The sequence below is a fragment of the Octopus bimaculoides genome, chromosome 7 (genome assembly GCF_046866305.1).
Source record: "Octopus bimaculoides isolate indiv1 chromosome 7, ASM4686630v1, whole genome shotgun sequence".
Lineage (NCBI taxonomy): Eukaryota > Metazoa > Mollusca > Cephalopoda > Octopoda > Octopodidae > Octopus > Octopus bimaculoides.
In genome coordinates, this window is record NC_142934.1 from 98266568 (window position 1) to 98284401 (window position 17834).

The 17834-nt window shown below is 33.3% G+C and overlaps 1 protein-coding gene across 19 annotated transcripts in view; it reads right to left on the reverse strand.

The window, feature by feature from the left end:
• LOC106868839 (RUN and FYVE domain-containing protein 2) overlaps nucleotides 1–17834 on the reverse strand; it is a 247450-nt gene that overhangs the window by 115346 nt on the left and 114270 nt on the right. For 12 of the 19 annotated variants that reach the window (XM_089355722.1, XM_089355730.1, XM_089355725.1 and 9 more), the window contains exons 9-10: nucleotides 11903–12019; nucleotides 6880–7047 (exon numbers count right to left, since the gene is read on the reverse strand). In XM_089355722.1, coding sequence (XP_089211848.1) covers nucleotides 6880–7047; nucleotides 11903–12019 — 285 coding nt within the window. The remainder of the gene's footprint in view (nucleotides 1–6879; nucleotides 7048–11902; nucleotides 12020–17834) is intronic. The other 7 variants (XM_089355727.1, XM_089355740.1, XM_089355738.1 and 4 more) reach the window with 1 other exon arrangement.

Genomic DNA, 17834 nt, shown 5'->3' on the forward strand with positions numbered 1-17834 from the left:
ATACAATAAGTTCATTGTATATTATATCACATGCAGAAAAGGATGGCGTACTGCATCAAAAATATAGTGGGATCTCAGGTAGGGGGAAAGTAAATTTCTTATGAGACTGGCAGATGCATAAGTTTAGTTATGAGTTCAGTAGTGAGATTTCATGAGATAAATTCCAAACAGATGCTAAACTCACAGCTGGAATATCTTTATCCACAGGCCTACTGGATCAGTACAGATTTAAACAACAAATATGGGTGAAATGTGATCTAAAAGTCTGTGTGACCTACTGGGACAGCAGATAGAGGCATCAATAATTCTAAAAACAGCATACATTTATAAGGAAATTAAGATGTTTCTTGAAAAGAAAAAGAAAATCAAAGAAAGGAAAAATAAATAGACAATTATGAGTGAGTGAGTGAGTGTGTGTGTGAACGTGTGTGTGTGTGTGTGTGTGCATATACACACTCTTAGCTAGTTTTGTTTTTATAGGACTGTTCTAAAAGGTCCATTGAACATTATTTGAAAACTTTCATGTCAACTGCAACTTTATTTGATATATTTGCCAGAATGTATTTACACTCATTGATGTAAAAATTAGGAAGGAAAGTAAAACAAACATTTGACCGAGACCAGTCATACGGATAAACATAAAAGATTGAAAAATACACAGGCAAATGTAGAGGTGAGATGGCCGAGTGGATAAGATACTGGACTCTGCATGAAGATTAAGAATTTCAAATCTGTTGCAGTCAGTTTATTGTTTTTCTATACAGAATACATAGGTGCAGATGTGGTTAAGAAGTTTGCTTCCAAATCATATGGTTTTAGGTTCAGTCTCACTACGTGGAACCTTGGGCAAGTGTCTTTTACTATAGCTCCAGGCCACTCAAAAGCTAGTGAACAGATTAGGTAGACATAAACTGAAAGAAGCCCATTGTGTGTGTGCGTGTAGCGGGGTGCATGCGTGAATGTTTTTGGCTTCTTGTCTTGATATTGTAAGATAATTGTAAATGATTGTCACTGTCATACAAGCAGCATCATTCATTTCTAATATTTTACAAAAGCATGTCCAGCAAAGGAGAAATTATTACCTTACTTGGAAACAAGTGAAGGCTGTGACAGGAAGATCAGTCTCAATAAACTCTGAGCCATGCAAAAATAGTAAAATGGATGCTGAAACAATGATGATGATGATAAATACATGTTTTACATGACATCAGCCCACTTAGCTATCATGAGTAGGTTCCAAATCCTGTGGGAATGCTACTACTGATACACCATCTTATCTAGGGAGAGACTAACTCGTTTCTCAACTGTTTCATGTTGTAAAGAATTTATATTCTGGATTTATTTCAGATTTTTGCTGGCAGAATCTAAGCCATAGTCATAGAAGAATGTAAACACTAAAAACTCATGCTAAATAGATTACAGAAGTATCCTAATACTGATTTGTAGGACAAGGAAGAAAACTGACTATATTTCAAAATGAAAAATAATCAACTATTGATTGATAATAAAAATTTATTATCAATTATTAATTTATTATTGATTCATAATAATAATAAATTACTAGAGAATTCTGATATTTAAGGACTATAGTTATTGGTGCGTTTGTACAGGGTGGGGGATTCCATCATTCCAGATCTAGATTTATCTTTATCATACACCAGCCTTGGGCAGTGCATCGTATTCTGATTTCAAATCTGTCATGGTTAAATTTATTTTCTTATTTGTCATGGTTAACTTTGTTTATTTTGAGTGGAGTAAAAAGATACAGCCCATTTGCTAAGACCATCTACGCTTGAGTAATGTTAATGTTAGAAACTATCTATGAACAAATTTCAAACAATCCACTACTCGCAGACAAAGAATACAACTCCAAAAGACACAATGACACCAACTGAACACCTCATAACAGGCACTAGGAAGAGCAGCAAAAGAATTATGCAATTAAAAGAAAGCTCGGAGAACACAAGAATTTTATTTATTCCCAACAATTGAATGACTGGTCAAAATATAAATGGATAAATGAAATAAAATTCCTTAGAGAAACAAGGTTAAAGATTATGGGAGGCATAAGGTTATAGCTAATGGGTAAAAGTAAATGAGACTGTGTGATACTTATGCCCTTTTCAATGCATTATCAGCTCAGGTGTGTTGAATAGATTGTGCTAATATTAAAAATGATTTGTGAACTCAGCCTGTCAGCAACTTGATATCTTGTTCTACCATGAAAAACAAAATAACTATAGACAATTACACACTCTAAAATAAAATACAACATAAATATGATCCTTGGTTCTATGTAATTGCCATCAAAGAGCCTTATTGCCCTCCAAACAATTTAGTTACCCTCCTGTTGGCAGAGAGAATCCATCTAAATTATAATTTGTGATGGAATGCTATAAAAATTTTTTGAAGGTGCAGAAGGAGAAGCCAGAGCACTTTAATTTGATAGAAATACAAGACTGATAATTACTTTAATAATCTTTGAGGAATAAATACAAATCCACAACAGTTTGAAAAGTGGAAAAGTTAAGAGTGAAGAGTGAGAAGGGAGGCAACTACCAAAATATGTTCTGTCTGACATTACTGATTTTACAAGCTATTGCCTTAAAACCTTGAAACATATATATATATATATATATATATATATATATATATAAGTCAGTGGATCATATATCCAAAAAAGAAGCACACTCTAAAAGTTAGAGCAGTAATGTATTTACATGAAGTTAAATATATGTCCAGACATAGAACAACCAGTGGTTTTGCATCCATAAAGCATTTAGCTTTATAGATGAAGTCTGACAAATCATCTATAAAGCTAAGTGCTTTATGGATGCAAAACCACTGGTCATTCTATGACTGGACATATATTTAACTTCATGTAAATACATTACTGCTCTAACTGTTAGAGTGTGCTTCTTTTTTGGATATATGATCCACTGACTTTATATATATATAACAAATTAAAAGGGTAAAGGTTTATCAATTTCTTAATAAATCAACAATTAATAATTTTTACCAAGCCCTTCGGTATGTAAGCACCATTATCGGTTGAGAACTTATTTAAAAGTTCATATACATTTATAAACATAATTAAGGGATCAGCAAATATTTGCTTCACCATATAATGCTATCTGTTGGAGTCTCAGCTTTTTTAGCTGCTATTTCTGAACTTTGGTATATGGTGAAGCAAATATTTGCTGATCCCTTAATTATGTTTATAAATATATATATATATATATATATATATATATATATATATATGTTTCAAGGTTTTAAGGCAATAGCTTGTAAAATCAGTAATGTCAGACAGAACATATTTTGGTAGTTGCCTCCCTTCTCACTTTTCACATTTTAACTTTACCATTTTTCAAACTGTTGAATATTTGTATTTATTCCTCAAAGATTATTAAAATAATTATCAGTCTTGTATTTCCATCAAGACTTCTTGTGACAATCTCTGAAAATCTTTTCATTTTTTTCCCACAAATTCTAGCCAGAAAGCTCCTGTCAAGAGTGTGGGTCTTAGTATTACATGTTGAGAAGGTGTGTGTGCTGATGTGAATGTATTACTGAACAGATTTTTCCAGTTCATGTTTTGTCAGAAAACTACTCTATGTGAAGTGAAGGCACATGGCTCAGTGGTTAGTGTGTTGGGCTCACAATCATGAGGTAGCGAGTTTGATTCCTGGACAGGGCCGTGTGTTGTGTTCTTGAGCAAGACACTTTATTTCACATTGCTCCAGCTCACTCGGTTGTAGAAATGAGTTGTCATGTCACTGGTGCCAAGCTGTATTGGCCTTTGCCTTTCCCTTGAATAACATCGGTGGCATGTAGAAGGGAGACTGGTGTGCATGGGCGACTGCTGGTCTTCCGTAAACAACCTCACTCAAACTTGTATCTTGGAGGGTAACTTTCTAGGGGCAATCCCATGGTCATTCATGACTGAAGGGGGGTCTTTACCTTTTACACCATATGAAAATAAAGTTATGTACCTGAATAGAAGGTTACTGCCTTACCAGCAATCAATCCTCAACTCACCATTACTTAACTATCAGGCCACTGAGGGATCCACAAAATGGTTACTTGATGTACTAGAAATAGCAGTCAAATCTCAAAACAGGTTGCGGTGAAAGGTGACATTAAACAATATATTTCATTTATTTTTCATTTATTTCATTTACTTGTTTCAGTCATTCGACTGCAGCCATGCTGGGGCACCGCCTTTAGTCGAGCAAATCGACCCCAGAACTTATTTTTTGTAAGCCTAGTACTTATTCTATTGGTCTCTTTTTGCCGAACCGCTAAGTTACGGGGACGTAAACACACCAGCATCGGTTGTCAAGCGAAGCTGGGGGGGACAAACACAGACACACAAACATATACACATACATCATCATCATCATCATCATCATCATCATCGTTTAACGTCCGCTTTCCATGCTAGCATACAAATATGTTCACAGCCAGACTTCTACACATGTACATTGTATGCACACACAAACAGACATACATACTACTCTAAATTAGAACAGACTTGGCCTGTGACACCTAGTCTAAGCCATGCTAGTATGGAAAATAATGGAGATGTATGTGTGGAATATATATATATATATACATATATACAACAGGCTTCTTTCAGTTTCCATCTACCAAATCCACTCACAAGGCTTTGGTCGGCCCGAGGCTATAGTAGAAGACACTTGCCCAAGGTGCCATGCAGTGGGACTGAACCCAGAACCATGTGGTTGGTAAGCAAGCTACTTACCACACAGCCAAACATGCAAAAAAAAAATGAGACAGTCACAGCTGAAATGTTCCCATACATAGATCACCTCAATCAGGGCTTAACAACAACCATAGGCCACTCACCAGGTTGTGTTATTTCTCTCATTTTTTGTTTCTTCTACTAACAAAATCTATTGCACTTCATTTCTATCTCTCTTTTTCTCTCTATCTCTTTATCACAAATATCATGATACGATACCACCTTCAACTAAAACCTTCCATTGTGTATCACTTGTCATATCTTCTACTAAACAAGTTTACCGATCCTTCTTTCACATTAAGTGTACAAAAAAAAAAGCCTAAGATGGACACAAAAATTATGGTAATAATGATGGCAGCAACATTAACGATGATTATAAGAAAGACCTAAACATAAACAGTCACATATACATATGTGTGCAGACATGCACTCTGAGAGCTATACATACATACACACACACACACACACACACACACACACACACACACACACATTTATGAACAGATTATACATACTCGTGCACACAGACATAAGTAGAGAGAATTATACATTCATGAAACGCATACAAATATGTTCACAGCCAGACTTCTACACATGTACACTGTATGCACACACAAACAGACATACACATTACTCTAAATTAGAACAGACTTGGCCTGTGACACCTAGTCTAAGCCATGCTAGTATGGAAAATAATGGAGATGTATGTGTGGAATATACATATGAATCTATAAAAGAAATGTTTCAATTTTGGACATTTTTAATATATCTGTATGAAAATTAAATCTAAGAAGAATATAAAAAAGTGAATAGTTCACTGCTTGTCAAAATGTCTTTGATTCATTTTCACAATACATAACAGATCAATTAAAGCAACATTTTTAATTCAAACTTTACCACCTTCTCTGAAATAGCAACATTTACTTCTAAAATTCTGGCAGATGATAGATTAATCAAGAAACATGCACATTTTAGAATATTAAATATTAATTATTTGAAACCGAAGTTGAATCAACACAGCAAAGAATAAGAAATTGGTAACATCTTTCACAGTAAAGCAATGAATTAAATGTGTTAGATTATTTAGTATTTCCTCTGTGTTTTGAGTTCAAATCCCACTGCATATCAAGAAATAAGCACCAGTAATAGACTGGATTTTATGTTTTATACTTTCCCGTTTTTTTTTTTTTAAATAAAAAAAAAGCGAATTATCTAGGACCGAAGCAGATACAAAACAAATATCGATGTAACTGTCAAAATAGGGAGCATTTGAGAAGATGAAGAAATCTCTTGATGAGTTAAAATTCAGTTTCAATTCCAGACAAAACCCAAACTCCTTGAACTCTGCATATTTTTTTTTATTTGATTTTTACATCCTAAGAAAATTACTATAACATAAAAATAAAAAGTTTGTGGGTGGGAGAAATTATTCTATTTTGTCAGTTCTGGGGCAAAATGCAACAGTATAATTAAAATCAATAAATTACTGGTATCTTTTTAACCAGAAACAAAAGTAGGTTTTGAAGGAGAGGAAATATACTTGATTATCTGTACCACATTATGCTACTAGTACTTGAATTAGGCAATCAGACAACTACAACTGAGACACATTTTACTGATAGTCTCCAGCTCCAGAGTTGAAAGGCAAAGATGACCACTACAGGATTTGAACTTAGTTCATAGAAGGATGAAACTAAATAGTAGTTTCAAATTTTAGCACAAGGCCAGTAATTTAACGGGAGGTGGTTTAGTTGATCACATCAACCTCAGTGCTCAGCTGGGACTTATTTTATCAATCCCAGCTGCTAAACCTAGTGTGCTAATGATTCTGCCAACTCACCACCTTAGATGAATCTATTGTAAATCATTCAGTTAAGGACTGTACTATTTCTTTTAAATCTGTTAAGTCCTAACATTGACAGAAGTGAAACGTTATTATAAAACTTAAATTACATTTGCTTCAACCAACAAAATAAGTATTTAACATTAACAAGAAATAATGTTGACTTCCAATTGCAAGAATTCTGGAAAAAAAAAATGTCCTTTTTCTTTTGTACTCAGAGACATTAGTCATCAAGTTGCCAGCTATCAACAGTAAGTCCATGTCTTACCTGGAGTTTTTTGTACATCTCGAGGTTTAATGTTTTTATGTCTTCCAATTGCTTCCGCATTGAAATAATGTTATCCTGTTTCTCATGAATGTCTTTCTCCAGCAACCGCAATGCCATCTCCATTTCAGTTTTCATGCTGATCTGAAGCTCCAACTCTCGTTCAACATCCTGCAATGAATTCCACAGTAATTGATATGAAATATGAGTTGTATGAATTAATGCAGTTTGGGGAATGTTTGGTGTAGAATGTCAAAAGGGTGGCATACACAATCGTATAAAAGCCAACAAACACAATCACGTAATCATCAAGAGAGAGTAAATGCATAACAATAATAATAATGGTTTCAAATTTTGGAACAAGACCAGCAATTTTAGTGGCGGGGTGCTCAACTGGTCCCTATTCCATCAACCCTGAAAGGGTGCTTTTTTAGTGGCACCAGTTACTTGAGAGTTCTTGTTATTTGAGTACCAAATGAGGGGGAGATTATTGTAATTACTATTATCACAGCTAATGTTATAGGAAACTGAATTTTCAAATCTGCACGTGTCACTTTCCTGATGAATAAACTCTCTGCTCACCCAGCTGTAATTGAAATTTCAAACAGCAAAAACTAAATTTCTTCAGTTAGAAAATGAAGATGTTAATGATAGGTTCCCTGCATCTCTCTCCCTCGACTCAGTATGAGCGCAGCCCAATAAAAGAAGCTATTAAAAGAATTGTACATGTATACATTTACACTGATAACAAAGGAATATCTCTCAAATACCACTTAACTTTCTAAAAAAGAAAAAAGAAAAATGGCAGGATACATTCAATAATGTGGTTCTGAATACCTTATACCTGAATAGAAATAAGATAATCAAGATAAGAGCACATCTCATCCTAGGTCTGCTGGATGAAGGCTGACCTGATTATCTCCCTTTAGATCAGCTATTAAGCGTCTAATAATTATCTTTAATATGTGAATGAGAAGAAACATTTCAGAAGGTTAATGTAGGGATGTTGTCTGCTATTCAGTTCAGTGTCTTGCTATAATAAGATTAAATCCTACCAGTCCTAGTTTTTTTGTTTTTTTTTTGTATAATCACACAGGTTCTTTTTTACCTCATTAAAAAATACAAATCGGCATTATCTAAAGAAAATGGGGTAACTTTATTTCTAAAGTTTAAGCAATTAATCACATTTTGTCATTAAAGATTTGTCTACAGTATTTTGTTTTTATATAAGAATGTTTTAGGATATTCATAAACTACCCTAAAACATTCTGTAATAACAAAAGAATGCTATAGATGAAACTTTAATGATAAAACATAAGGAAGAGCAAAAAACCCTGATGTTGACAAGGTACAATACAAAATATTATGACAACATAAACATTATCAAATCATGTGTGTGTGTGTGTGTGTGTATCATCATTTTGACATCCACGTTTCCACACTTGTATGGGTCAGATGGAATTCATTGAGGAAAGACAGCCATAGAAAATTTGATCACTATAGACAAATCATTTGTGCAGGTGGCTCAGTAAAAGCTCAACACTCATACATTGTCTTCGACGGGAGACTCCATATATATATATATATATATATATATATATATATACACTCATAAAATACAGGGATTAGCATGAGTTGCTTCTCCAACATACTGAGAATTTAGAAATAGCAGTCAAAGAACTACTGATTCTAAACTACAAATTTTCTCTAACGGATGGCGGACACTTTCAAATTTATCAGAATATTGGGCTGAAGAGCGGAATAGAGTAAATTCATACTCTTAACCATGAAACGTTGTATCCAATTAACTAAAGGCGGGTTTGTTTTTGCTTTTCCCTTTTGTTTTTGTTCTGTGTGTGCCATAAAATATCGCCGTCCGTTAGAGAAAAAATTTGTAGTTTAGAATCAGTAGTTTTTTTACTGCTATTTCTAAATTCTCAGTATGTTGGAGAAGCAACTCATGCTAATCCCTGTATTTTATGATTATAAATGGTTTTACCGATAAAGGTTTTTTCATACTGAACTACTTGGCTAAATTGTTAATTATTAATTTTATTACTAATTGACGATTCCCTGCCCTATATCTGTATATATATATATATATATATATATATATATAAGTTTTGGTACAAAGTCTAAAAATTTATTTTCATTCCAACTCTTTAAATTCTGATTTTAAATCCTGGTGTGGTCAACTTTAACTTATATCTTACCAAGTTCATTAAAATAGAGTATTGGGGTTAACATAATTGACTATCACCTCCCTACCCCAAATAAATTATTATTATTATTATTAATATCATTAGCATGCCAGGCAAAATGCTTAGTGGTATTTTGCCCATCTTCATGTTCTGAGTTCAAAATCTGCCAAGGTCGACTTTGACTTTCATCCTTTCGGGGTCAATAAATTAAGTACTAGTGAAACACTGGATTTTGATGTAATCGACTAGCCCCTCCCCCACAATTTCAGGCCTTGTGCCTATAGTAGAAACCATTATTATTATTATTAAGGCAGTGAGCTGGCAGAATTGTTAGCATGTCAGGCAAAATACTTAGTGGTATTTCACCCGTCCTTACATTCTGAGTTCAAATTCTGCCGAGGTCAATTTTGCCTTTCATCGTTTCAGGGTTGATAAATTGTACCAGTGAAACACTGGGGGTCAATGTAATTGACTAGTCCCCTCCCCCCAAATTTCAGGCCTTGTGCTTAAAGTAGAAAGGATTATTATTATTATTATTTTTTTTATTATCATCATATTCAAATGCCGCCAAGGTCAACTTTGCCTTTCATCTTTTGGGAGGGGGGTTGATAAAATAAGTACCACTTAAACAGTAGGGTTGATCTAATTGGCTTACCCATTTACCCAAAATTGCTGGCCTTGTGCCAAAATTTGAAACCATTATTATTGTTATTGTTGTTATTATTAGCACCAAATTTAGAGTAATTGCCAAAGGTAGAGTAATTTAATTTCCTTGTGCCACATATCTAGCAATTACAGCTGCTAATTCCCCACAAACATTCCTTCATTTAATTACTATAAATCAAAGTTATATCATTTTTCTTTTTTTTTTCTGCAGGAACATGAAAATGCTGCAAGTAAGAAGAATCAAACAAAGAAAAATATTCAAGAAAAATTTACAAATAAAATTTTAAAAAACGACTGTTTTTACAATTTAAAACAAAGAAATTTTCTTCAAAATGTAACAATTTAACAGTACAACGAATCATGATCTGTTACAATATCAAAACAACTTGACATATATCAGATATCGGTGCTTAAAGATTACAGGAAAGGTGCTTGCAGAAATACAGTCAGAAGCAAAGAGTAAAATTTTGCAGTGAAGGAGAGGAACTGTGTGTGTAACATTGAGACAAACAACATCAAATAGCATTATTAAACAGAAATATATCCATTATATATTGTGAAGAAAAAAAAAAAAATATATATATATATATATATATATATATATATATATATATAAATATATAAATATACATATCATCTATACATAATATTTATGTATATACAACTATTATTTTATGCATATGACTGATGGAGTATACTGCCTCAAGTATCGGAATTTCATCAGATGGAAGATATTTTCAACCAAAAGATAAAATGGCAAGAGTATAAACAGAGTGATACAAAAAATATTATGGAAAAAAAGCCTCAGCTAAACAACTAAGAATGAAAATACAAGATATCTAATTTTTAAACTGATTAACTATATACACACACAAAACATAGGCATATATATATACACAGACACATACAACCAACTACCAACTGCACTATTTCCACTTTATTTTTGACAGGAAATTAAATACTAAATTGTTAGTCTACACAAGATAGTAAAGTCACAAAATATGTTAACTAACTATACCTAATTCTTAAAAAAAAAAGAAAATCCATACAATTAATATCTGCATTAATCAATGTAACACTATGGTCTTGCAGTTGTTCTATAAGATACTGTGAATTTCCCCAAAAGTTACATATTCATCAAGGGAATACACTATTCACACCTACAGCTACATGCCCTACAAAAACACTTTACATTTAGCCTCTTTTTGAAATCCCACTGCACATACTAAAAAGTTTCTGTATCCATTAGATAATTCACTAAGAAACAACAATTCTACAGAATAATGCATATGTAGTAGAGAATGGTATAGTGTAGAAGATACACTACTCTAGGAGATACTAAACATTCACTCAAGAATGGTGCATTATGGAAACATATTCAATTCTACAAGGTACTGAACATTTACTGAAAAACTTTATATTGTAGTTCTATATGACATTATGCATTGATAAGAGAACTAACTGTATTATAGAAAAATATATCTACTTCACAATATACTACACAAGCACCATAGAATTGTTTATGATAGAAACATCCAACTGTACAAGACACAACATATTCATTAGAGAACTGCGCATTGTAGAACATGTACCTAAAAGATACTACACGTGTTCATGCATTAGAGAACTGTGTATTGTAGAAAAGACACTATGTATTAATTAGAGAATTGCATGTTCTAGAAAAACACCCAATTCTACAAAACACTATATGCTCACTGAAGAATTACGTATTTATAAGAAACAGACCTGCTACACAAAACTCTATCCATTACTGTGTATTATAGAAGTATATATCTAATTCTACAGGATTACTACACATTCAGTAGATAAAATGCATAAACTTCAGCAAACATAACCAACTGAATAGTCTGTATCAGACAACACATGTAAGATATTGGTGTGGGTGTATGTACATATGTATTTATGTAGATAGATATATAGACAGAAACAGAGAGAGAGAGAGAGAGAGAGAGGCTCAGACAGATTATTAGAGAGAGAGGGAAAGAGAGAGAGTCAGAAAGTGAAGAAAAGAGTTTGAAAGTATTTGAGAGAACAAAAGAAAATTCAAATGAAAGTTCAAGCTGATCAACAGTTTCTTGTTTATATGGGAGAAGAACAAGATTTGTTGTCGTATAAAAGTTGTTAACAGAAATACTCACTATCCTAGTTTGAGTTTCGTCTTCCAGACGTTTCTTGGCCTCGGCAACTAGACTATCGAGACCAGCACGGGATGTTTGGTATGTCTCTCGTTCGATATCGATGTCTTGTTTCGTCAGCTGCAAACGATAATGGGCAACAATCCAAAAGTGAACATCACAAATCCACATCTGGGTGGTGCCAGATTATTTAGAGGAAGAAGATAACAAAAAAAAAAAAAATGAAATTCCTGTAGTGATGGTGGAGCACTAATCCCCATTGACAAAAGGCTCTTCTATCCACCACTCATCACCAAATCCTGGATTGGTTTCTTGATTAATAGATTGCATACTCCTGATGAAGTTAGTGTAACTATATGAGTATTGATTAGATAAGCAGTATAAGGCAAATATCATATTGCAACACCATCCATGTTCCTCAGACACCTTATAAATCTCACTCTTTCTGTCACTATCACAGACATCTTGATATTTCAACAACTCAAAACAATGATCTTTGTTGCAGTTAATCAGATTTATTGTTGCATTTGATGTTGATGATGATGAGAATGATGAGGATGCTGATAGGATAACAATAGTGGTGTCATCAATGTTGATAGTGGCTATGATGATGATGATGATGACAACAATGGCCATGAAAATGGTGGTGATAAAAAAAAAAGACGATGATAATAATGATGAAAACAATGATGATAAGTGAGACCCATAATGAAACACTGCTTCCACATCTGGAACAGTGCTGCTGCTATGCACACAGACATCCTGGACTACATCCACAGAAAGGCCACTCAACTGATTTGCATTAAATCACAAACAGACATTCCAGCCTTTGGCCCACAGATGTGTTGTCTTCTCTCTCTAACTTTCCAACTGTTACTATAATGATTTCTATTCTTCAGAGTTGGCTGATCTCATCTCTCCATGTTTTCACCACCATTGTTGTATTCACTGCTATGCCCAGTCTTTCCTCCCCAAGAATATCAGTTATACAAATTTTTTTTAAAAAACCCACTAGCACAGGCTTGTTCTGATAGAATAGACATAAAGACGTTTAGGTAGACAACCACATCTTCAGAAATAACTCACATGTCCAGCTTCAATTTCATCTATGACTGTTTTATTTTCTACAATGCAGTGGCTGGTGGTATGAAGTGAAGTGTGATAGTTGAGATATGTTTCACCTGTCTCAATGTCCCATATACTCATTCATGTTGGAAGGTTCCAAGGCATGTGTTTCTGTTTCTAGTTGTTAGGCTTTTATGGTTTGGTATAAACTGTAGTAAAGACTGATAAAATCTATGTTCTTAAAATCCTTAAATTATCTTTCAGCTTTGACATTTTGTATTTCAGCATGACTGATATGCAAAGTACATCACAGCAGACTACACAGCTATAACACGTATAGTTTTGTGGCCCAAAGTCAGCTCTGATCAAGATCTATAAAATGAAATACCAGTAGAATGATGTAAAGTCATCTCACAGAAAAACGTGTAGATCAATACACCAGCTGTATTTCATAAAACTGGAAAATGATTTATTTTCAATGATCAGAAGGTACTGTAGCATAATTGTCAAGTACTACAAAAGACACTATTACAAAAGTCCAAGTTCTCAAGTTAAGATTGGCATAAAATAGTTGGTTATCACAGAATCACGATGCTCAAATGTTTTGACCAATTTGGTCAAAAATACATATCATCATCATAGTTTTTACATCTGATTTTCATGATGGCATTGGTTAGACAGGTCAGTTTTGACAGAGAATCTCTCCACTTGTTGTAGTCCTTCATCATCTCCTTTGTAAAATTCAGCATCCTATGATCATCCCTGACCACTTCTATTTATGTCTTCTTCAGTTTTCGTCTTTTGCAAGATCGCTTAGCACTTCTTTATTCAACTGTCATCTTCCATATCCATCACATGTTGTTCCATGCCAGCACAAACTTCTGTTCTAAGTAGCACAGTTGTTTCCACTTATATCTAATTTTTCTCAGGTCAATTGTATTTCACTGTTCATGCACACAAACAGTACACATTCAGTGGAGCATACTCACTTCATTTCAGCCTTTGCATATCCACCACATTTAGCACCCATGTCTAGCTATCATGCAACACTGTATGTTGTACAAAGTATCACACAATTTGCCTATCATCTATAAAAAAAAAAAAAAGCTTTTGAAAAACCCCAAACTTTTTCCACTGCATCCTTAATCTGGCTACTGCGATTTTTTGCAATATTGCATCTACTGCTTATTAAATCACTGAAGTGACAGATGCTATTGACTATCATTAATGAGCCCTCTGAGCAATTAAGATACACTCTGAAACCAACATTAAGCAGTACTCACAAAAGATTTAATTAAAAAATTCATTATAAATATACTTAAATCCATCTTCCCAATTTTCTTGGAATATAGAGTTAACTTCATTTAGTTTTGCATTCTGTCTTTGAAGAGAAAATATGGCCGGGAGCTTTTACATCTATTTTGCTTGTAAACTGACGTAAGTGAATTCATAATGCATAATCTTAATACATAATGGATATTTTTAATTGTAAATACCAAGAGAGAACAGATTAAAACTGAATTTGGAATAGATATTTTCACTGTAGTTTTATTTGCTAGATATGTAACTACAATTTATGAAAGTTGAAAAAGAAATGTAAACAAAAAGTGAAACTTGTCATCAAAGTTATTAGTCAATGTGTGTGTGTATTATATATATAGAACAAGTGTCTTTTACTATACCCTAAGTCCAACCAAAGCCATGTGAGTAGATTTGATAGATGGGAAGTATAGGTATAAGCAGGGCTGTGAGGTTAAGAACTTCACTTCTCAACCACATGGCTTCAGGTTCTGTTCCTTGGGGTAGCACCTTGGGCAAGTATCTTCTGCAATAGCTCCATGCCAATCAAAACCTTGTGAGTGAATTCAGACAATGAAAGAAGATTGTTGTGCACATGCACGCGCACGTGTGTGAGTGAGAGAGAGAGAAAGAGAAAGAGAGAGAGAGAGAGTGAGTATGCGTGTTTACACCTGTGACTATGGAAGCTGTGATATATGGGTGGTTTTGTTACTGGCAGGTCTCCTTTCAACAACTCATCTGCTCCCTTCACCTCCTTTGAAGTTGTGAAGGGCTAGAGATCCCATACTTGAAAAACAGACAAGGGTTAGGGACAGAAAGTGCAGCCAGCTGTAAAACAATGCCTCAATAGCATACTTGGTCAACCCATTCTTGCATGGGTTGGCCAAATGCATTTATTTATATAAATATATATATCATCATCATCAACATAAATAAGTAATATGAATACGTGATGCATTTTCAGTGAAAAAATGTCATGAATTATTGATGGAATATTTTTGAGGTGGAGTTATCAAAAAGTAGGGTTACGAGATGATTGGGAAGAATTGGGTCCAAATTAAAGATTAAAGAATTCTAAAAGCAACTAACTCATTAATATCTCCACAGAAAACAAGAGGATAAATATCATATTTATCCAGCTGCCAAATGATTACAAGCATTCTGTCCTGTACAAATGCTCTAAGATGTCTTGAATGACCATTTTTATCTGAATCCAACTTCACTCTTTGTACCCAGTAAAATTATTGCATGATGTATGTTCACTTAAATGAGAACATGACTCAGATTTTTATCTAACAGAAGATTCCTCATGAATCCAGTAATTACAGACCATGGACTCAGTTTTAGACTTATTTAACTTTAAAATCATTTTACAGTTTATAGTGTTGATGCTTTCATTTTAAACAGGAAACAAATCTTTCCATAGCTACCTATACAGCATTTCAATATTTCAAATATTTGGCTATTTTTGTATGTTTTGGAAAGGCATTTCAGTCCTTATATCTCACATTTGTCTAACGTTTTGTCAGACTATTTGATGTTGGGTAATATTTGATGCCAAGTCACAAGAAAATTAGAATACCTCTCATGTTTACAAGATATGTGGGTTTGTATCCCATACATAGCTTTTGACTTTTCTATCCAAAGGGTTTTTTTAACCCACTATTTACCCACAGCTTTATCTTCAAGATACACCATTCCAAAAGAGAATTATTTCCCTCAAAGTTTATAAATTCTTATGACCTCAACAACATACAATTCTCACTGGTAAGAATAAAGCTTCTAAAATGGATAAAGAACTCCAAAGGATTTCTTTTGTCCCATGGTACAACACCTGTCATGTTAACAAGAGATGTAGTTTCAAGTCACACAAGCAGCCTTTGACTTTTCCTATGCAAAAGGCTTTTTAACCCATCTTATATATTTACACACTATTATTTATAGCTTTATTTGCTTTGAGATATACTGTTCAAAAAAAAAAAAAAGAAAGAAATAAAAGAAAAGAAATGAAATGTTTGAGCATTGTCAATGTAGTAGTAAACTTGTGTCTCATTGTTATATGAGACAGCATGATTAGTACATATCCACAATTTTATTTGCATGGAAACATCAAGATTGATTAAAGACTATATAAGGGAAAGATTACCAAACATTGCTGTGAGCAATAAAACTGATCTCATAAATTAATCGTTGTTGCCTGTGAAAAGTAGTGAAAGAGGAGCATTTGTTGATAACATTTAATTTTTTAGTGTAGGTTATTCACTTGATGATTAATCTAAGTTCAAACTTGTGGTTGACCACTTTCTCATGTTTTTTTAAATATTGTACACCTGTAAAAACTAACACAGTTTCTAAATCATATATTAGGTTAATGTTAAATTCTTTCATTCAAAATACACAATTAACATCTTCAATACCTTTGACATCAAATCAGACAATCTGATACTACTTTGTCCAAATACATATGGATTCTTGAAATCCAATAAAAATAATTCTTTGCTATGACTATTCTGATTCTAATAAACTATGCCAACTTTGCATTCTGAAACACTGGAAATATTATTCCCCCATCAGTCTCTACTGCACTGTAATTTAGAGCTTGTAGCTTATATAAATGGTCAAAGTTGCTCAAGTATTCTACAATTATAAATGCTGAATTTAGTTACTGGGAGTAACCTCCCTTTATATACTCTTATTTAGCTCCTTTATAATTTTTGATAATTATGAGGTGCATGCAGAACAATGAGAATCCAAACAATGCATCCATTCATTCTCAATATATTTTGGTAGACTCAAATGTGTTTAGATTCTTGCTATTCTGCATGTAGTTCATGAATTATGTTTTGGAAAAAATCAGCAAACATCATCAAATTATTTATTGGTTGATTTCTATAAACAAGAGCCTGTACTCTTGTTAAATTCATTGGTCTGGTGGTGGTAGCTCTCACTGAAGAGACACATAATAAGGTTGAAACACCACAGTATCTCAAAGAACACCTTCTGCCAGTGAATCACATATGTTATGAATACATGTCATCTAAAGAGAGGAGATGTTCTCTGATGATGAAAAATGACAGTAATCATGTATTCATGTTCAAATTTACCAGAACATGTTGAGAATGAATAGATATATTATTGTTTAAATTTTCTCAAAAAAAATATGACACCAACAAGATATGTATTTTCCATAAATTTCTTCCCGTTTACTTTTTATACATACTTTTCAACTTCACTGACCAAATTCTACCCTCTTTACCAGATAACATACTTTTTGAATCATTTCACTCCAACCGATTTTTCAACATTTGAAATTAATCATGTTGTTCTCTATATTTCAAATTCACCAATCTTGACCAATCTATCTGTTTTGCTATTAATATACCTGCCATCGTTTCTCCATTTTTTTTCTCTATTACCACACAATTTTCCCTCCTCTCTCTCTCTTTCTTTCTTCTACCACCCTTACCTAACCCCTTACTATATATACAATTTTGTTAAGCTTCCTTCATTACAATTTAATAATTTTCATGATTAAACTTTATAACTCTCTTTGTAACTCTCTCTGCCACTT